This window comes from Phoxinus phoxinus (genome assembly GCF_949152265.1).
Source record: "Phoxinus phoxinus genome assembly, chromosome: 3".
NCBI lineage: Eukaryota > Metazoa > Chordata > Actinopteri > Cypriniformes > Leuciscidae > Phoxinus > Phoxinus phoxinus.
The window spans coordinates 45,662,025-45,684,612 of record NC_136878.1 but is presented as its reverse complement, the minus strand read 5'-3'; the positions used below and the strand labels follow the sequence as shown (position 1 = coordinate 45,684,612).

General features: G+C 39.1%; 1 protein-coding gene across 1 annotated transcript in view; it reads right to left on the bottom strand.

The window, feature by feature from the left end:
* Positions 1–1,462: 1,462 nt before the first annotated feature.
* Positions 1,463–22,588, bottom strand: part of pappaa (pregnancy-associated plasma protein A, pappalysin 1a) — a 103,155-nt gene continuing 82,029 nt past the window's right edge. The window contains exons 21-23 of the mRNA XM_079606408.1: positions 15,959–16,030; positions 14,654–14,752; positions 1,463–1,748 (exon numbers count right to left, since the gene is read on the bottom strand). Of these exons, the coding sequence (XP_079462534.1) occupies positions 1,644–1,748; positions 14,654–14,752; positions 15,959–16,030 (276 nt within the window). The 3' untranslated portion in view covers positions 1,463–1,643. The remainder of the gene's footprint in view (positions 1,749–14,653; positions 14,753–15,958; positions 16,031–22,588) is intronic.

Below are 22,588 nucleotides of genomic sequence, written 5' to 3'. Positions count from 1 at the left end.
ATAATGATCCAATCACAAAAGCAACTCTTTTTTTTTGGGCTGGGCAGCTGAAGTACATTTTTCTATAAATAATAATAATAAAGTTTTGTTTTATGGTGATTTTGCGTATATATAAAGTAATTCTGATTATGGTGAAGATAGACGCGTTTTTTTTTTTTTTTGGCAGCACATCCATGGCACAAGCGCCCGTAGCAATTTTAACTTGTTTCAAATGGGCTAAAAACACATTCAGGTGTTTAAAAAGTTGGCACGTGTGCGATAAGTTACCTTTAAAAAGTGGTTTCGACTGGGAACGTTCACTGACATTAGAAATAGTGTGAAAGGGTCTCCATTGCTTTTCTGGATTACATTATCAGGGTCAATTTAATAATGAAAAGTACCACAATAATAGTCCATTGTGGTCTTCAGAAGCTGATGGATTTGTGTGCGGAACAGACCAAAGGTTAGATTTAAGTGTGGCACCTTTGAACAACACACTGCGGTTTAATGTCATTGGTTCCCATGGGTGTTGTAACCAGAGACTGACATTTGAGAGCGGCAGCAGATGGAAAGATTTTTCTTTGAATAAAATCTTCAATTTCAGTCTTTCATCACACAAAGCTACAGCTTCGGAAAGACTGCTTTCATGATGCTTTTAACTTATTCTATGGACATGCTTATTTTTATATGCGTTTTCACATACACAAAAATGCATTAAAAAAACTGAGGGTGAGTAAATGATGATTTTTGGGTGAAATAATCTTTTATGTTAAATAAAAAGGTTAACGACAATGGCCTCTACATTCATATATTGTGTCTATTCTGCATTCGAGTTACAGTCCAGCACTGGCCTGGCGCAGTAATGGGAGGTGTTCGGTCATTGGCGGTTATATTGATCAGAGGTAAGTGTTAAGGCAGACTGACGACACACTGTGTATTCCTGTTGTCTGTTGTTTGACTAATTAGCAGCAATCGTAGCAGCAACAACAGCAGCAGCCATGCTAAAGAAACCGCTTCATTCTCGCCTCATTTATGCACGGATCTATCCGAGTGCATTTTAAATAAACCTCAAATCACAATTATTTCATAAATAAGTGTGCGACGGGACCTGCAGCCGTTCCCCGTTGCACATTTATATTTGATGGACTTCTGAAAGAAAAGATTTCATCAAAAGAATCAGTGATTAGTCTTTTTAAAAATGGCCTGCGATCATGTGATCCGCGCTATCCTTGATTGGGACCAAGTCCGCTTCACAACTGAGGTCACGTCCTTAAACATGACTGAGACGAAATCAAACAAATCAAACTGTTCTTTCTTCTTTTGAGATGATGCTTTTTTCGGCCTTTGGTCAAATCACATCAGTATGGAAATCTATCTCTCGTTTTTTTCGTCCTGGTTCGCATGCTTTAATTATTTTTTTGGGGTGGGAGTCGTGAGTGATGTCGATGCTTCTACACAAACCAGATTCAGTCCTTTTTTGGGGGGGGGGTCATGGCATTGGGATCCTTTTCCAAACGTAGTGTATTGTATGAGATAGCAGGTAGACTTGGACTTGGAAAGGATGAACAGCTATAAGAGGAGAGAGGTACAACTGTGAAGCAGCAGCATTTCTGGGAAGATTATCGAATCCTGTCCCAGTCCGCGCACCGGCTTGGTGGAGCGTTTTAACCAAGTGAGTGCAAGTGCTCGCCCTTTCGGTTCTCCAAGGCGTTGGGGTCCCGGCAAGAGCACTCTCTCCGGATGTCACAAGACATGGGGAACGGAATCACCTTGAAGGAGAAAAGACAAACACATGTTGGTCAAGACATGCTCTGCACTTGGAGAAATTGACGAGCCCCTTGGAGGGATTGAAAATAGACTTTGAATGGCGTTTGGCACTTGACGTCACGATTGAATGTTGGCAGTGCGTCAGTGACACCAGCTGCTGTGGTGCGTCTCCCTCGAGGCAGGCCTCAGATGCTTTTCGGGATAAACTGTATCTCCAGTCGCTCAAAACTAGGACCATATGTGCACTTCGCATTTTGCACGTTCACTTAACCATTTGTCTTAGAGGCCGAGAAGACTGATTTGCTCATGACGTGAACTTGTATGCCAATTTATCTTGGTGCACAACAAAGAGGATTTTCTAACTCAAAGCATCGATTATGGAGTCACATCATGTCTATTTGTACCAGCGTACACAGTTTCGGATTTCATACTGGCGTGACTATGTAAACCAGGTTGAAATGTTGCTCACTGTGATTATGATAATTGGATTATGCTCATAATAGGAGTAAAGATATGTGGAGTACTGCAATTGTAATTGGATTATTCAGGTAAATTAGCTTAAAGCTTCTTGTAAGAAAAACGTAGTCCATCACATTGTACAAAACAATCGACCTTGAAACAAGTCGAAAACTCAATACACCAATATTACAGTAATATTAAAGGGGTCCTATTATGCCCTTGATTTAGTTTTTTTTATGTGTACTATACTATGTTTTCATGCTTGATTGTTAAAAAAAAAACGCATTGTTTTTCACATATTTTACATTATTAAAACTCCCATCTCCCCAGTCTGGTTGAACGCGTCATTTTCGATGAAGCTCCTCCTTCCGAAATACGAAATGTGCTGTGATTGGTTAGCTGGCCCCCGTGTTTTGTGATTGGGCAGCGCTTATCATGCATTCAGGAAATGTCGCGCCCCTTCATATCCGCAAGCTATAGTGAGATGTCAATATTAACGATGGCATCAATTTCGAGCCCGATACAGACCCTGACAATATTAAGAAACAACGGATTTCAAGCACAGACTTTGCAAGGACGGATTTCACGTTTCAGAGAGCTATGTTTTTTTTTTTTTTGTAATGTTCTTATACAGGTAAACAAATATGATGTATCTACAGGTGAAACAGAAAAATAGTATATCATGCAAAAGTTAATTTATTTCAGTAATTCAACTTAGAAGGTGAAACTAATATATTATATAGACTCATTACATGCAAAGTGAGATATTTCAAGCCTTTATTTGTCATAATTTTGATTTTGGCCTTTGGCCAAAGGCCTTTGCTGCAATCAGTAATGTGTGTGTGAAAATCGAGAGTGCGAGTCTGCAGTTTAATTCAAGAGGCTGATATATAATCTTCCTATCGTTGACAATGATTATTGAAATGTTATAATAAAGTAATAAAAAGTATTCCAGAGAGCTGCATAATATTGTGCACCAACAACAACGTTTTACAGGCACGTTACCCAGTTTTTATCCTTTAATCACTGAATTTAATTACAAATGAAATTGCATGTACAGTAGATGCAAGCAAAGAGGTTTTCTTAATCAGCATGTGTGACTTGTTCTCCAGGAGAAATCGAAATAAGCATTGGATACTTAATTCAAGATTTATTGTGTTATATGACCTTGATAATAAAAATGTATTCTAATATTTATAGTTTAATATATTTGTGTTACAGAAAACAACTTTTACTAAGGAACTTAAGATATATATACTGGATAACAACTGATGAAGAAAAATATTTGTGTAGTGTGAGAGTGCAGTGATCCAGACGGACATGGCATGTATGACTAAGTAATGAAAACAAAACATGTTTGTGTGAGCGGCACATAGTCTTTCCTGTGAAGCTTTTACAAGCATGAACCGGACGCATATCAAAACCAGCCGTCATTGCCCCGCATGGCATTTCCTGTCCAACCGTGTGCCTTCCCTCACCTTCCAACACATTCACATCGGCTTTTGCTAACCTTGCTGAAAAAACACCCTACGGTCGTTTACTGGCCAGGATGGGAAACCAGCGGACCAGTTCCCTTAAACCCCATCAAACGTGTTATCAACGAGGATTGTTATCAAGCCCCCTAATAAAGGTGTGCAGTGGTTTTCATAACTTCTCGAACACACAACACACAACCGTTTCCAGTTCTCGTTTAGCACCCTGTCTTTATCTCACCATCAGACTAAGATGTGGGTGGCAAATTTAACATGGTTTCCTCTGCCCTTGACCCTAGGGTGGCTGGACCAGCTGCCACATCTGGGGCTCATCGATGGTGGCTGGGAATGTCAGCATGGGGCAGAGGCCAGTGCAGAACACACACACACACACACACACACGTCACGGCGCACGACCCCCCCAGCTCTGCAGGGCTCCTGGCAGAACGCACGTATGTGTCAGACTGCAGCTGAAGGGGGCTGGGGATCGGGGCGCAGACGGAGAGCTTCACAACAGACCAGAATAATGTTGGTCTGCACTGAGGCTCAGCCACGCACGTCACGCCATTCGGAAGACCGTGATTTATTGCATTCAAAACTGAGAGAGAATTTGAATGGCATCTGTTTATTGTTTGAGAAACAACGATCATTTGTTTTACTCTTGCTATCGTAAGAATATGAATCTAATTTTTATGAAATGAGAAATATTAGTTTCACTCTGCTTGCACTGTAAACTCAGAGAGCAATTATTATTGTTTACTAAAAATGAAACCATGAAATAATTATTTTCTTTATTTGAAACTAAATAAACTTTTTTTTTTACTTAACACTTTTATTAACCCTGTAAGACCCAAATATTGAAAAACCTAAAAAATAAAAATAAAAAAAATGTTACCTTTCAGATGTTGTTGTAGGAGTTGTATGCAGAAAATAAAGAGTTTTTAAAAATATATATATATTATGTACCTTTTTAGAGAAATGTTGTAATATTGCAACATTGGGCTTATAGTTGGGAGCAGAATTTCTGTATTTTTACTCACGTTGGCTGAACAACAATTCAGAACAACTAAGGGTTCATTTGCAGGTCTGATTGCTTACTTAGCCCCATAAAGGTATATATTAATAATATATTAATATAAGATTTTAATAAAAATCACAGTAATTTTTTCATAAAGTCATTTATTAAAAAAAAAAAACAATGAACTAGCTTTATTGCAAATCTAACAATAAGTCTAATTTCTTAACATTAGTTAATGCAATAGTTATAAACTGACTAATGATAATTAATAAAAAAAATAGAACAGTTCGCTGTTTGTTGGTTCACGGAGCATTAACTAATGTTAACTGCAGTTACCTGATCTTAGACGCACACGTCGCTACATATTCTTTAGTAATGGTTTACATTTCTACATGGCCTGTCAAACATAAATAGGCCACAATTAGGCTGATTAACTATACTAAGCGGGAAATTTGATTATTCCGATTATTAATATTAACTCTTTCCCCCGCCATTGTTGGAATTTTCCGGCTTTCCATGTTTTCACTGTTATATGGTAGGGGGCGCTGTAACACATCCTCTGAAATAGTAGAGAATCTCTTGTTCAAAACACATGCAAAAAGCCAAAACAAGCGATAAAAGCATTGCTCATGTACGCTCTAGTCTTTGAAAAAGAACAAAAATTCTCAGCTTTTTGTTCAAAATCTTACCCACATTCAAGTGTTGATAAATGCCTGAAACTAGAATAAAAGTTTTTTTTTTTTTTTTTTTTAAGTGTTGCATGTTCAGATATTCATACAACAAAATATTCTGGGGGCCATTAAAGTTTTATGAAAATGCTGGCGGTGGCTGGCAACAAAAACTGGCGAGGAAAGAGTTAATAAGTTAACGATGGATTGAACATTGGTTTGTTGGTACGTCCTTAGCATTTACAACATGCCTTCCTTCAGTTCAAACTGGTGCTCGTGTGTTCAGGCCAGTAAACATGTGGAAAGTCATGGGAGGCACAGCCTTCAGTCTCAGCCTTGATAGGGGAAACCTTGTTGTGAAAGTCTCGGAAAGTCTCTCCCCCTCATTTTTTAATTTATTTTTTGCTGCAGAAACTGCAATCTTGCTCCAATCTTGCACGGTTGGCACTTAATTGACACTTTTCCCTAAAACAGCTTAGATTAAAGGAAAGATTTTAGGAAAACTGAAAAGCTCATTTGGAAATGTGGTTTTATAGCCATAAACTTTGCAGGGCAAAGACCAACAAAAAGCGTGGATAATTATGTCTTATAAAAAGGTAAGAGACACACATTTGCTGCCGCCCGACTGCAGGCCGGCCCCTGAGGAGTTCCCCTGCTTACATTTATTACCTTGGCACAGTTTTGGGTGTTGGGAATGCAAACAAGAACCCACTGAATTCAGGTTGTCCCTCATACGTCTGAAAAAGCCACTGAGAATCTGAATTTGGTTAACACAGTCTCACCCCAAAACGTCACATACTGACGCGTCTTGACCATTCGGCAACATACGACGAAAAGGGTACCCTTTAACGTCCATATGTGACGATTCGGGAATGGTTGGGTTTAGGTTATTTTAATGTACAATGGAATAGACTGTAAAAGGTTATATGAGTATGTTACACAAGTTTTTTTTTTTTTTTTTTACTTTACTAGTACTTTTACTGCTATTTACACTCTAAGAAATGCTTGTTTCAACCCAAATTTGGGTAAAATATGGACAAACCCAGCCATTGGGTTACATTTTTAAATTAAAAATGTTAACCCAACGGTTGGGTTCGTCCATATTTGACCCAGGTTTCGGTTAAAACAACCCAGCATTTTTTAGAGTGTACTCTTTTACTATTTTTTATTTTTCTACTGCAAACTGTCGTGTTTAATGCAATGTGTTACGTGCTTTTTTGTTTGTGAAATGTACTGGCAATTTAAGAGTGAATGGTTTCAAAGTAAATCCTACAACAAATGTTATTCAGTGTAGTAGGTGCAAAACAAGCTACACTCTAAAAAATGCTGGGTTGTTTCAACCCAATTATGGGTCAAATATGGACTAACCCAGCCGTTTGTTTATTTTTTATTTTTATAAAACCCCATATTTTGGGGTTTGTCCATATTTGACCCAAAATTGGGTCGAAACAACCCAGCATCTTTTAGAGTGTATGTGTCAAAACGCAATGGTTAGGGATTTGTTGACATTTCTAACCACCATCCATATGATCATGAGTAAAAGGCAAAACTAACAACTAATATTACAAGGACACGTCCTTCTACTTTACCAAACTTGACAGCTAAAAATGAAAACCTAGCTTTTGACTTATTAAAAACCTCCCATTCTCAGGCAGAAAGGAATCTCCTCTGAATAAAACCGAAGGCTTTCTCTTTCCTAGCCCTAATATGCCCACTGGCCTCCTTCCTCATGCCAGCAGCTTGTAGTGATTAGTAAAGCGTCCTGCAGTGACCTTAGATGCTGTTTGACTCGCACCTTCAAAGTCCCCGAGAGGAATAATATACAGCCAGCCATCCAGAACATGTTAATACGCAAACCTTTGAGAGAACACGACGAGAGCACGGCAGGGCGAGATAAGGAAGAGAAACAAACACACAAGCAGCAGGGAAGTGCCTCGGCTTCCTTTGCTTTAAAGTCATCGTAGCAAAAGAGAGGGTCGCCCAAAGAGAGACATACCTCACTGAAGAACATGGCCAAGAGTCTGGCAACATTAACATAATATGTGACCCTTTATCACAAAACCAGTCACGAGTCGCACGGGTATATCTGTGGCAATAGCCAACAATACATTTTAGGCTATGGGTCAAAATTATCTATTTTTCTTTTATGCCAAAATCATTAGGATATTAAGTAAAGATCATGTTCCATGATGATATTTTGTAATGTTCTACTGTAAATATATAAAACATGTATTTTTGTGAGTGAATGCAGCACAATCGCGAACATAAATGGACAACATTAAAGGAGATTTTCTCAATGTTTCTTCTTTTTTTTTTTTTTTGCAATTTTCTTGGTTGTATCTTGGCCAAATATTCTCCTATCCTAATAACAAGCTTATTTATTAAGCTTTCAAATGATGTATAAATGTAAATTTAAAAAGAAAATGACCAATGTGACTGGTTTTGTGGTCCAGGGTCAGGTCACATATGTATTTTCCGGCCTATAAGGCGCACTTTTTTTCATAGTTTGGCTGGTCCTGCGACTTATAGTCAGGTGCGACTTATATATCAAAATGAATTCATACGGACTGAGATGAACCAAGAGAAAACATTACCGTCTACAGCAGCGAGAGGGCGCTCTAGTTAGCGGACACCGAGGATGAAGAACTCAAGTGTTGTGTGGAATAAGATCGGGAGCTTGGTGAACTTGCTAACCGGTAACCTGTTGGACTCGCTGGCTAACACACCGGACACCTTCAGTCTGTTGTTCTGTGTGCTATTGTGCAGCTGAATAACTGTTAATGTGTTACGCTAACACACCGGACACCTTCAGCCTGTTGTTCTGTGTGCTATTGTGCAGCTGATGTCCAATAAATGTCTGTTCTTGGTCTTGGATTTTGTGAAATAAATTTCTAAATAAATGTGACTTATAGTCCAGTGCGACTTATATATGTTTTTGTTCCTCTTCATGGGTCATTTTTTGACTGATGCGACTTATACTCGGGAGCGACTTATAGTCCGGAAAATACGGTAACTATGCATTCATCTCTGCATTATGTAGCTGTTGGAGCTTGACAGATTTGGTCACTATGAAATGTCACTGTATGAAAAGAATCAAGTGAAAAGAGTTACTGAAAACAATAGCATACATGTTTAGAACGAGAGGCTGAGTAGATGGAGAGATTTCATGAGTATCGCTTCTATCACGATTATTCCTGCACGCAAAAATAAACACAGAGTCAGTTTAGTCCGATTCATGAACAAATGACTCACTCACATTACTGCTTTGAATCAGTCTGACGAAACCTTCACTGAATCAACTCATTATATCAGTCAGAGCAGTTCCTGAATCTGACTCGCGTAACTGAATTTAACATTACCCTCAGTAGGCGCGATCAGCCTAACGATCAGTCTTTCCAAAAATCATGGCAACGGATGTTGATAGGTTTATGTAAATCCCAGCCGCCGTGTGTGTGCTATTAGCATTAATGGCAAGGAAAAACTCTTATACTTGTGAGTGTTTCTGGGTGTTTCCGCAAAAACTGTTTCCATTGCGGTTTTGGGAAATATTTATTTTTCGAATTGCTAGAAAAAACACCTCATGTGAGCGTAAAAACTTTTTCCGCGATAAATGGGAGCTTTTGCGAAATTTAACTTTTTTCCATTGGGCATATTTTCAATTCACAATTTTGTGCAATTTGATCGGTAATGGAAACGTGGCTAGTGATGTCAATCTCGAAATTTAGCACTGCTATATACCGTTTACCTATCTGCGCTTGAACTGATGCTGTCAAACACAAACCAGAAATGATCACACTGGGTGAATTACCTCAAGCAATGATGTGTATATCTAGATTAACCATGCATTTACATCGAGGAATTTATATATAGTCACCAAACAGGCTATCCAACGTGTGGAAGTTGGTAGATAGGGGACATTTTCTAATTACATTTTCCCAATTCAATCAATTCTTCCAAACCTCGCATTGTGTTGTACTGCATAAATCCTAAACATTTTCTGACACACTGATCCCTGCATATTGGTCTTCCCAATTCCAGTGGCTCTTAAAACATTTCAACAGATTTTATTCCTCGCAACCCTCAAGAAATCCTCAATGAAAATCAGGTGGTGAGGTCACAAAAGTTCTTGGCTGGGATGACTAGGAGCAAATTTCAAGGGACAACAAACAGTCACATACTATCTCAAGTGATTATCACGTCAAAATACTCCAGGAATGGCGCAGAGAAGTTAAGTGCAATTTGAAATCAGAGGCTCAAAACAAAGCAGAACGCCGCTTATCTGTGCACTAATGCGTGAACTCCATTGATCTGCACTTGTGTTTGTGGGCCTGACCAGGAAATGTATGAATGAGTTTGGGAATTTAAACAGATAAAGATAAAGTGGTGCAAATATAGGACACATTGGGAAAGGGATGTGGTGAAACTCCCGGAGCCAAACACTAGAACTCAGATTCCCCCTCATCACATCCAACTCTGGCATTCCATCCATCGCAATATGATTGCTTCTTTCAGAGTTATTTTATACAGCTCTTCCCTAAACCCTGGCTATTTCCAGGGACAGGATGTTTTGCAAAACCCTGCTGATATAATTTGCTTCAAGGACTGCCAGGACGCTGAACTAGGCTCAGGATGCCAGGTGATTCTCCTATCAGTTGCCGATTTTCCCAACATCAGACACAGACTCGATCTTTTGAGTACAGAATATTGTTTTTCAAGGGTTATAAGTGGGCATTTTGGCCTTAAAGGGATAGTTCACTTTGAAATTATATTTTGGTATGTTTTAGCTTACCTCAAGGGCATCCAAGATGTAGGTGTCTTTTTTTCCGCAGTAGTTTCAATTTTGATATTTTTAGGTCAAACCGTTCTTGTCTGACAGTCATATCATGCAGGTCTATGTTCACTGTCTCAAAGAGCACACACAGAGTCCAAATTAAAACAATTCCCCATCATCCAAAATTAAACAATTCCCCATCGTAAGTACACATTGATGGCCTAAGACAGGGGTTCCCAAACTTTTCCATGACAAGGCCCCCCAAATACCACTAGGTTCTGGCCAAGGCCCCCCTTTCGCATGATGTGTTATTGAACCCATCGACAAAACTATGGCAATTGCAAATGTAGAAATAAATAAATAAAACATCTGTGAACATCCATGAACCTTTATTGGTGTTGTAATAATAACATTTGTATGTCAGATCTTCATATATAGTATATATATTTCAACATTGTATGGTTTAGGCATTCATTGGAGAGGATCTCGAAGCAGAGAACGCATTTGGGGCACTCATGTCCATTCTTCTGAGTGACGCAGGTAAATCCATACTTTATGTATGCTGCGTCATACCTACGAGTCTTATTCGGCCAGGAGTTCGTTTTCTGTTTTTTTTATCTGCGGTTTCGATAGCTGGCTCGTTAGGTTTAGTCCGTTTTACAAATCTATCCATTTTGATAGAGCTAGCCAGCTAACTAAATAAATAGCTTAATAGCTGACCACTGGCGGTTGTTACCAAGGCTACACTGACAGATTACATGATGGTGTACCAGCCAATCAGAAAGATTACCATTAAAAGTTTAATGTTTAGATATGCAACTAATTATTATAATGCTATTTCATAACCTCATAATAATATACATTTTTATATATTTTTAAAATATTTATAAAAAAAAAAAAAAAAATCGTCCAACTTTCTGGGGCCCCCCTGGCGCCCCCTGGCGGCCCCCCAGGGGGCCGCGGCCCCCACTTTGAAAACCACTGGCCTAAGACACGAAACGAGCGGTTTGTGTGAGAAGACGAACGGTATTTATATCGTTTTTACCTCTTGTAACACAGCCAGGTCCAAGTGATCTGAGGGTGCGGGCGCATCCTGGTGTGTGACGTGTACGCAGACTGGCGCATAGATATATACACACTAGATTCCGCGTTAAAGACATTCGTTCCAATGAACTGCCGTAGCCAATGCGACATCTAGTGTATATATATATATCTATGTGCCAGTCTGCGCACATGTCACACACCAGGATGCGCTCGCGCCCTCAGATCACTTGGACGTGGCTGTATTACAAGGTAAAACCGATATAAATACTGTTCGTTTTCTCACACAAACCGCTTGTTTCGTGTCTTAGGCCATCAATGTGTACTTACGATAGGGAATTGTTTAATTTGGACGATGGGGAATTGTTTTAATTTGGACTCTGTGTGTGCTCTTTGAGACAGTGACCATAGACCTGCATGATATGACTGTCAGACAAGAACGGTTTGACCTAAAAATATCAAAATTGAAACTACTGCGGAAAAAAAAGACACCTACATCTTGGATGCCCTTGAGGTAAGATAAAACATACCAAAATTTAATTTCAAAGTGAACTATCTCTTTAAAGAACCCACTGGATTATCTAAAATGAGAAATATTTACAACAAAGTTTCTCAAATAACTATCAAACGAGATGTCCACGTGCATGACGTCAGGAGTGAGCAAACCGATACTGTTACAATGCAAAGCAACGCAACCAAAAAGTTCGAGCTCATCAAAAGATGACTTTATCTCGTCCCATTCTGCTGGCGTTCGCCTGCCAAGTGTGTGACATACTATCAGAAGGAAGGAGGCACCAGCAGTCTGGATATAGCTGGAGAACAATTTAACCACTGGCGCATGGTCAACTCCCGCTAAGATCCCTGTCTGCTCAATGACGTAGGCTGCACATTGTGAAACTCCCAAAAAGCATCCTCTTGTAGACTGGATTCAATGATTCATCTGTTCATGCACTCACACTCGGACCATATGCCAAATATTTAAGACAATGACAGTGCCCAGAGCCGCCTAATTAACCAGAGAGGGAAATTACACAGTGACTTTGAGAGTAAAGAGAGCTATTGCTGAAAAAACTGTTCTCAAATAAAGCTAATGCCACACTATCGCTTCAGACGAATGAAAATTCTGAATATTGTAGCTGCGCATTTTGATTGGCTGTGATTTCACAGAATATTCCACGAGCTCAGAGCAAATACGTTTACTAGCGGTCTATCTCGGTCACGTGACGCCATAAAATGCGCTGCGAGATCCAATGAGAACAGCTTGAATTTGCCACTGAATTCTCCTTTACACAACCCAATGGTCCAGTTTCACAAAGAGGACTTAGACTAAACCGGGACTAGGACTTAGTTCAAGTACGGCATTTAAGTAGCTTTTATAAACATGCATTAGAAATAAAAAAACACATTACTGGTGCGCATCTTGAGGCAAAATAAATGCCACTGACATATTTTAAGACATACCAGTGCAAGTTACTTCCATTTAAAACAGCTCAAATATGCATTTTAGTCTAGCTTAAGCCTTGTCTGTGAAACAGGGGGGATGTCTCTGATTAAAACTAGTTTAAAGCCCAATGAAACACAAATATGACAAAGGTTATGGAGAATATTTACAGTATTTATTATGTGTACGGAGCCCCCAAAGGGACATGGTGGTGGGAAAAAATGGGAGATAGGAGGACAAATAATAAGTCAATGAATTTGCATTCTCTTAGAAATGTTTTGCATTCCCCCCAAGAAACTTTGCGTTTGCTTGCGAAAGCTTTTGAGCTCTTTGCGAGCGAATGCAAAGTTTCCCGGAGGAATGCAAAACATTTGCAAGAGAATGCAAAAACATTGATTAATAATCAACTTTTTTTTTCTCCACCATGTCATTTCAGGGGCTACGTATATTTGTTTTTTTTAGCATTTGTATTTATACTAAATGTGTTGTAATTTCATCGTTTTGTAGAAAGTAATGTACAAATGTATGGATACTGTGGAAGAAAAATTGTAAATTTCACGGAATATTTACAGTAAAAGTATATTTATATTATAACATAGTCAGAATACGGTATTTAAAGTTTATGCTTTAAAAATAAGGTATTTATACTTTTTACATACATCACTGTTGTTAATGAAAGTACATTTTCATCTGCACCCAAATGCAAGCTTGGTATTTTACTTGGTAAGAGACAAAATATGCAATATTATTAGTTACTAAACTTATTTATTAAATGCAATAATGATTTTATGATAATAAAAAGAACCCCCATCTGTAGAACCTTGTGGCATTGGTGCCATTGCTCTGTTTAGTGTTTGAACTGAAAGCGAAAATTATATGCCAATTTCAAAGATATCTGATATTTAATATACAGCTGCGTGGATGTGAAACCAGAAACCAAACAATTGTTCAAATGTGTTGTCAGTTGGTGAGGCTTTTTAGGACGAAAAGATAGATGGATGAGATGGGATTTATATATTGTGCAGTTTATGCCATTTCCATATTTTTAAATATTAATTGAATGCGTGTTGTCACCAATAAAATAATTCCAGTGTGTGAAATCTTGGCATTCACACTTTATTTTAGCACTATGCTGAAAATGACACCGCCAAATCTTCGGCTGACAAAAGCCAGTTGAAAACAAGACACAGGAATTCATGATACATGTTCTTTCCTTTTAAAAATATATATTATTTCGGCTGTTGTCTGTCACCTGCTAAGGTAAACATGAAGGATGACTTAAACTGACTGATCGCAGTTTGTTTTTGCAAGTGGTTTAGGGGCAGTTTTATCTTAAATAGATGATACCATAATACTAGACAAGAACTCACTCAACTGCTATCCAGTTCATGTGCAAAGTAATTCTGGGAAATGGGAATCTGAAAAAGTGTATCAAACAAAACTCTGAATCCCTTTAAAAGATTGCATGCCACTAACCTGGCAGACATTGGTAAATCCAGGGATTAGATTCTCAGAAGCGGTCATCGTAACAACCTGATACTTTGTAAACACAACTCTGCTTTCAGGCGTACTAATAAATACCATTCCAAGAATATATGTATCGGCAGCCAATCAGATTAGAGCTTGCCAGAGCGTGTTTGCCGTGCAGTAAGTGTCAGACGGTTAGTGGGTAACAACTAGCATCTCATTCTTGTCCATCCAACGTTGCGAATGTAACTTATGCGCAAAGTTGGAATATCACATAAAACATTTGTGAATAAAGCATAATTTCGATTCAGTGAGACAGAGAAAAACAGTGAGACAGAATGAAACGCAATAAACGCGGTCATGTTATCTTGTTTTCGGAGGCTGAGACCTGGTGTTTGGGAACGCAGTTGTGTAAGAACATTTCTGGAAGGTAATTCAACTGAAAAACTTTGATGACAGTTTAGTTTCAGTCAGTTTCAGTGAGGTTTTGATGTTAGACATTCATAATATACACATGAAATGTATAAAGAAAAAACTGTTGAGAGGAATGTTGCGTAATGTGTACTGCACCTTCTTAGTCTTGACAGTGGAATAACAGCAGTCGCCTCCATCGTAGTTGCAGTACGCTCTGTTGTTGACGCCATCACAGTAATTGTCCCCCATGAAAGGCTGAGATAAAAACAGAGAGAGAAACTCAGAGCACCACTAGCATGAGAAATGGAGACACACTGATCTACTGTATATGATGAACACAGATGCTTTGCCATCCTAAATACATGCAATACTTCATTGTTTGTGTCTCATAAGTATGGCCAAGTCAAGTCATATTCTCCAACACCCACCATTTTTGAAGAAAAATACTTTTTTTTGTACTTCTGATAAAACTCTTACATGAATGAATCATTAATAAGGATCATTATTAAATCTAAAAACTTGATGTAGACTTATGTATGCACATATGTCATAGTTTTGATTCTCATAATTGACAGTATCATTTTTACTATGACATAAGTCACAATTATGAGACACAAAAAGTTGACATATTGTAGTAAAAATTATGACAAATCATCAAAATTGTGATACTAAATAAAAATGATGAGATAAAAATTAACAATCTGTCATAAGTCATAAAGTATAATAAGCAATAAATTAGTTATTCAATTGTTGAAATTATGAGATACGAAATCAGAATTAAAAGCTATGAAGGTGAAAGTTGACATTGTAGACAAAATTATGACAAAACATCATTATGATACTAAATAAAAAATTATGAGAAAAAAAGTAGCAATTCTGACATAACTCATAATTATAACATAAAAAGTCAAAATTGAGATACCAAGTCATGGTTATGACGAAAAGTCCAAATGACACGATACAAAATTATGAGTTAGAAATTCAAAATTATGGGATAAAAAGTCAAAATGATGTGATACTAAGACAGAATTATGACAGGAATTCAATAGTAAGTCATAATTGAGATAAAAAGGTCAAAATTAAGACTAAAGTAAAAATGGGCTTCCATAAGATATATGGCCTCCTTCCAAAAGGAATCCTTTTATTAGCAGATCCTTTCTTATCAAGAAAGAGGACACATGGTGTAGGTGAGAATTACTTAAACATTTGTAGAGATTCGTACTACAAACAGATTGAACCAAGTGACAGGCATCGACGAGCACAGAGGGGAACAAAGACAGAAAGAGCACTGTAAATCACAGTCACTTGTACATATACTGACTTTAGAGAAGAGTTCCTCTACATCTTCATCTTCATGAATCTTCTTGGGCCTCTGCAAATGGAGGTCAAGGCAAGAGTGTCGCCAGTGAGGGAGGGAAGACTCAGATAGAGAGCCATTTGAGAGGATTTGGACTTTCTTACCTCACAACCTTTAATGCAGTGCAGGACTTCTGGATGTGGGTACCACTTCCGGCCCATGGTGCAGACTATGTGCTGAAAAGAGACACAAAACAAGGAGGTTTTCAGAAAGACGAGTTTTTAAGTAGCATCGCCACCACAAAGTGACCAACTACAACTCTTGCTTCCCGTCTAATGCCCGTGTGACGTATCCCGATCGATGTTCGTTCATCAAGGCAAGAGGAGAACTGGTTTCTCCCAAGTTTTTATCCTCCATTTCTGTCACCTGATGGAGTTTGGGTTCTTACTCAGTTGGGGAAACTTAGCAGTGATTGATTTGACTGTACTGACACTGCGGATGAAGCTGAATAATAGCACTATTGTCATCCGTAGAGATGCTTTGCACAATTATTACACTGAATTGAATTGAGCTGAATAATGACACCATTATTTCGCTACAGCTGCGTTTCAGCAGAATTTCAATCGGTCTTATATTTGCAACCCAAAAAAAAAAAAAAAAACCCGGCAAAACAAGAATGTTTACCTTAAAAACCATTGCACACTGAGTCCGAAATTCGCATCCGAAATTTTCGCATGTTAAAAAATAAATACGAACTCACGTTATGTCAATCACGCTTGCACACTGCCTCCAAAACTTTCGTCCGTCATACATTTTTTTTAAACGGGTTTGATTTTCTGCGTTTTTCACATCCGTAACAAGCAGTTTGAATGGTGTTCGAATGGTGCTTTGACAATTCAGAGCCACCAAATCACGAATACGAAAAAACGCATAAGAAATTTTCTGACTCAGTGTGCAATGGCCTTTACAAGCGTATCAGGCAGAGGTGGACAGTAATAAAGTACATTTACTTGAGTACTGCACTTAAGTAAACTTTTTGAGTATCTGTACTTTACTTGAGTATTATTTTTTTCTGGAAACTTTTTACTTTAACTTCACTACATTTGAAAGACAAATATCATACTTTTTACTCCACTACATTTCTGTCAAGGTCCTTCAGTAGAAAGTAGTAACGTCAGGGATGATTTTTGGTTGGAAATGAAAGTCAGGTTGACGTCAGAACTCAACTGATGTTGGTTTCTGACGTCAACCGATTTTCAACCACAATACAACATCTGTCCAACGTTGGAGATTAACGTCAATCTGACATTGGATTCTGACATCAACATGATTTTCATTTTCAACGTTGGGTTTGGTCTTCTAAATGCAAACTTTGTCATTGTTTTGGAGCACACTAGCTTAAAGATAACAGTAAGGCTAACATATTCATACTAAAAGCCAAAAGACTGGGAACAGCCATTTGGGTGGTTATTGCGGATATTGTATATAAACATTGTGGACGTTATTGAGTACACTTATTTAATCCCACTACTGGAACTGTGTTCTAGAAATAAATTTGATATTCATATGAGGGTAGACAGGCATAGATTCAGGGTTGGTAGGCAGGAATATATTCAGAGGCATATGGTACTGTAAATATTACATATACAACAATGCAACAATAATAAAACAATGCACTGACATTTACTTTATACTGAAGTACTTTTAAAAACGAGTACTTCTATACTTGTACTTAAGTTAAAATTGGTCTTTACAACTTTTACTTGTAACGGAGTAATATTTGACCAGTAGTATCTGTACTTTTACTCAAGTAAGGAAGTTGTGTACTTTGTCCACCTCTGGTATCAGGTCTTGCCAAACAAAAAACTCTAATTCATGAACCCATCCAGATTAAATAGCTTGTAAAATGTTACCAGTTTCAAAACATGTATAATTGCGTAAACTCATAAGTTAGAGTTTCCAGCAGGTTTATCATCAAGTTAAGGAGAGATACAGAGAGAGATGTGTTCACACACATATATGTTCATTAGCACATGTTCTCATGAAAAAACCTCGAGGGTTCAGTGAGGCTGACATGAGGCTGGCCAAAAGAAAAGGACTCTCTGACCTCTAGAGCTCCTAAACATTCCCCGTCGAGGTAACACACACACACACACACACACACACACACACGAGCGCACCTGCCTCTTCTTGTGCTGTACCCACCACTGCAAACTAAGGTATTTCTCATTTCATGCCAGTCAGCAAATCAATGCAAAAAAAGAGAGAAAAATATTGTCAGTGAATGAGAAGGAACAGAAAACACTGAAGCATTTCAGGACAGGTGGGGAAGGGTTCACTGCGTAGTGCTGATAAATAAACTGCATGTGTAGGGGATACTGTGTGTATAGCATGCCAATGGGATTAATGCAGGAACCACAGGGAATCCTATTTATTGTTTTTAAAGGGATAGTTCACCTAAAAATTCTGTCATTAATTATTACTCACCCTCAAGACTTTCGTTCATTTTCGGACAGCTGCGCAACTACTACTTTGACACTCTAAAAAGTTCATAAAGAGATTGTAAAACTACACATTTGAGCTTCAGAGAAAGAACCAATGAGGTTTATTCTCGTGTTAAGCTGCGTTCACACTACAAGCGACAAAGCGACACATTACCATTGATTTCGATGTGGAGCGGGCGTTTTCCGGCAACACGCGCGATCGCAGCCGGTGGCGACCTGATGGGGTGTGTCTGGCGACGCGACAAAGTTTAACTATGCAAAAGAGCGACTTTCTGGAGCGACAACCAATAGGAGTGAAGTCAGTGGAGCGCGCGTGATCATCCGTCTCTCTGATTTGTTGTCTACAACATGGAGAAACATCCGTGAATGTCACTCACAAACATTACTAGGCAACCAGTAGCGGGAACGCCCACTAGCGACCTCACCGCCAGCCACTGGCGACCTGCAGCGACAAAGACGCTTGTAGTGTGAACGTAGCTTTACGCTGTGCGTTTGAGCTTCAGCAAGAGGTTTGTTCTCGCAAGTCAAGCAGGTTCGGTTGAGCTTCTGTTTATGATCAATGTTTGTTCATCTTATAAAGTGATTGAGTCTCTTTAGAAAATGTGGACTAAACCGCTCAATTCAAATGGATTCGTTTTACGATCTCTCTATGAAGCGTCAAAGTGGTAGTTGCGTAGCTGTCAATGGAGGGACAGAAATTTCTCAGATTTCATCAAAAATATCTTAATTTGTGTTCTAAAGATGAACGAACGTCTTAAGGGTTTGGAACAACATCAGAGTAAAATTTTCAATTTTGGGTGAACTATTCCTTTAATACACACAAAGTATACACTACAAGTGCATTCAATACAATTAAGTGCACTTATTTTTCACATGCTCATTAACATTTTTTGTAACCCCACCCCTCCAATCAATCGTTTCACAATCCAAATCAATTCTGCCCAATATTTTCTTTCTTAAAAAACATCAGACTGCAGAAGAAAAAAGTATTTTACCATCCAGTCTGAAGAAAAGACTTCATCAGAAAGAAATCAGTGGGGAAACGGGTTGTTTTAACCCAATTTTGGGTCAAATATGGACAAACCCAAACGTTGGATTAAAAATGCATTATAAAAATGTAACCCAACAGCTGGGTTAGTCCATATTTTACTTTCCACAAGAGGACAGTGGTTATAATGTTGATGAATAAACCTTTACCGGGGCCTGAAGGGTTCCCAGCCCTTTATACCATAAGATTCACTTTAGTGAACACATTATTCACTGTTAGCCTGACTGACCACACACTGATAAAATGCAGATTGCTTTGTTTCCCTCAGACAAGCATGCCATCATCATCTGAATGAGCTTTTATCATATTAGACGGTCATACACTGTTCTCCCGTGGCTCCTGAGATCCCATTTAGCTCTCAGGCCTTTAATAAAGGTTTGGTTTATTAATTAGCGGTTAATATTAGTACTCCCCTCAGCGGACCCAGCATGAACAATCGACTCTCCGAAGAGACGCCGACATCACGTAAAGGCCACGGTCTGCCAAGCCAGCCGAATGCATCAGCAATGTGCACAGTCATTTTGCTGATGTCAGGAAAGCAAATAAGTGAGAAAATAAGAAGAGCTTCTTAGTAGGGCAGCAGTGAAACATGAAACGAACCGTTCTCGAGGGCCGATTCGTCACAAGAAGTCATTCGACCGACTCAGCAGGAAAGATAAAATAAAGAAAGTGAGAATGGGAAACGAGACTCTGGATTTGTATGGCTACTAAAGTGTACCAACATCCCTAAATTCACTAGTTCAGAAGTATGCGCTCTCCAGAAGCTTGAGTTCTGCAGGTGAACGACACCTTGTGGTGCCATCATCCCAAAGAGACACAAAATCACGGACATTTAATCTGGACTGATCCTGCTGGTGGGATGACCTGCCATTTGCAACAAAAAAACGTCTAAACCCAATAAATAAATTGCTATGTGTACTGTGCTAGACTAACTGAGACTCCACTTTTATACTGTTGAGCTCTTGCTGCTCTGATTGCTTCTATTGTCTTCCTCTTTGGATAAAAGCGTCTCCTAAATGTGACCCTGGACCACAAAACCAGTCACATGGTTCCATTTTTTGAAATTGAGATTTATACATAATCTGAAAGCTTAATAAATAAGCTTTCCATTGATGTGTGGTTTGTTAGGATAGGACAATATTTGGTCGAGATACAACTATTTGAAAATCTAGAATCTGAGGGAGCAAAAAAATAAATAATCGAAACATTGAGAAAATCTCCTTTAAAGTTGTGCATTTATGTTCACGATTGTGCTGCATTCACTCACAAAAATACATGTTTTATATATTTACGGTAGGAAATTTACAAAATATCTTCATGGCACATGATCTATACTTAATATCCTAATGATTTTTTGAATAAAAGAAAGCGATAATTTTGACCCATACAATGTATTGTTGGCTATTGACACAGATATACCCATGCGACATGTGACTGGTTTTGTGATCCAGGGTCACAAATTATGAAATGTAAATGTAAAGCTTGCAGCGGTGTGCAATCGCCAGCTTACTCCTGGACGCCTCGGCTGGTGTGGATATATAGGACGTTCTCGCAGCACCGGCCAACAAACACAGCATGTCCATTAGCATTAGCGCAGGTGTCAATCAGGGCCCGGGGGTTACGGGACGGAGCGTGCCCTTGCACAGCGAGCAGAAGTGAACAGGTGCGGTGGAATTCAAACAGCATCGATTGACACAGGCTGCTGAGAGAACAGTTATTGATCTGACCTCAGTCGACCACCCTGGAACATTTCAGCCACATCGATTTGGCCTCCTCTTCCCCTCACACTCTGTCTCCAGACTCGAATTACCACCCAGGGAAGATCATATCAATTACACAAATCAATCAGAAACGTGTTGTTTCATTTCTCTGCCGAAAACCGCCTGACTCGACACAAATGCCCATCTAAACACAACAGAAGTGGGGGGGACGCCGATCAGCTTGATCGCAGTGAGTTTGTTTCCAACTTTCTAGAGTCTTCGATCAATCCTAAAGTCCCCTCATCTTAAGGTGTGTTCACACTAGAGCTTAGATCGGGCCCAAAAAATCAACCCCGACCCTACCCGAGCCTGACACATTAACTGTAATTATGAGCCCGAGCCCGATTTAAACCCGACCATTTGTTTAATACATGGGCCGTTATAACTGACGTTCTCAACTACAATTCCGAGTTGTTTGAACTAACGTTACAGAAATCTGTTAAGAGCGATCTTAATGAATAACTGCGTTGTTTGTTTATTCAGAATGGAATGGATCGCAAGTGGATCCGAATGAAGAAACGTAAAAAAAAAACGTGAACAATGATGAACACAGAAAATGAACAAGAATGAACTTTGGACCTACTACTCTAATATAATTCAACAAGGTTTTAGAATATAGAATATTTTTTAAGCAAAATTGCGTCCACAGTTGCTGGTTTCAGAGCAGTCCTCCTCTGCTCTCTCGTTCGGCGCTGCTGTCATAGGCGAGCAGCGCACACACAATGCACTCGACAAAGCCAACACACATGTTGTCACTGCCCACAACTTGTTTAAATAGTTCCATACCTCCGACTTTCCACCAAACTTGCTCGAAGTGAATTCTCCTGTTTTTATTTATTTTTATTTATATCTTCAAGCTTGCACTTGAGCTACACAATACGGCACAGCAGTCCCGGTGTGATGCGTGCGAGTGAAGGAGACGCTGCGCATGACACGTGATATGCTTTTATCAAGGGCCCGACGCGGCCCGAGGATAGTGGCGGGAAATATCGGCCCGACTCGGCCCGCGGGTCGGGTCAGGTTCGGGCTCGGGCTCGGGCAGAGAATCTAAGCTCTAGTTCACACTAGTTCGGTTCTCTTTGGGGTTTTTTGGTCCGGACCAAAAAATTATACATTTAGTCCTGTTTCGCTATAGCGTTCACGCTGTCATTTTTAACACCGAACCTAAAAGAAGAAGAAAAAAATGGCTTTAATGACATATTTTGCGACGGAATTTGTTGAACATCCACACCTATGCTGTGTTATGCAATGTGTTTGCATACATATGATTGTATATGATGGAACTGATAACACGTGAAGAGCTTAGTAAATGTGTAAAGGAGTCAAAACAGCGGCAGGAATCCCTCCGTCAAACACACACACACACACACACACACACACAGACAGATCTGCTGCGCGGTTCTGATGCCTGTAACAAACTGTCATGGACAACTTGGCGACTATGATGAGAAAAAAAAAACAGGTTTGCTTGAGGATTCTGTC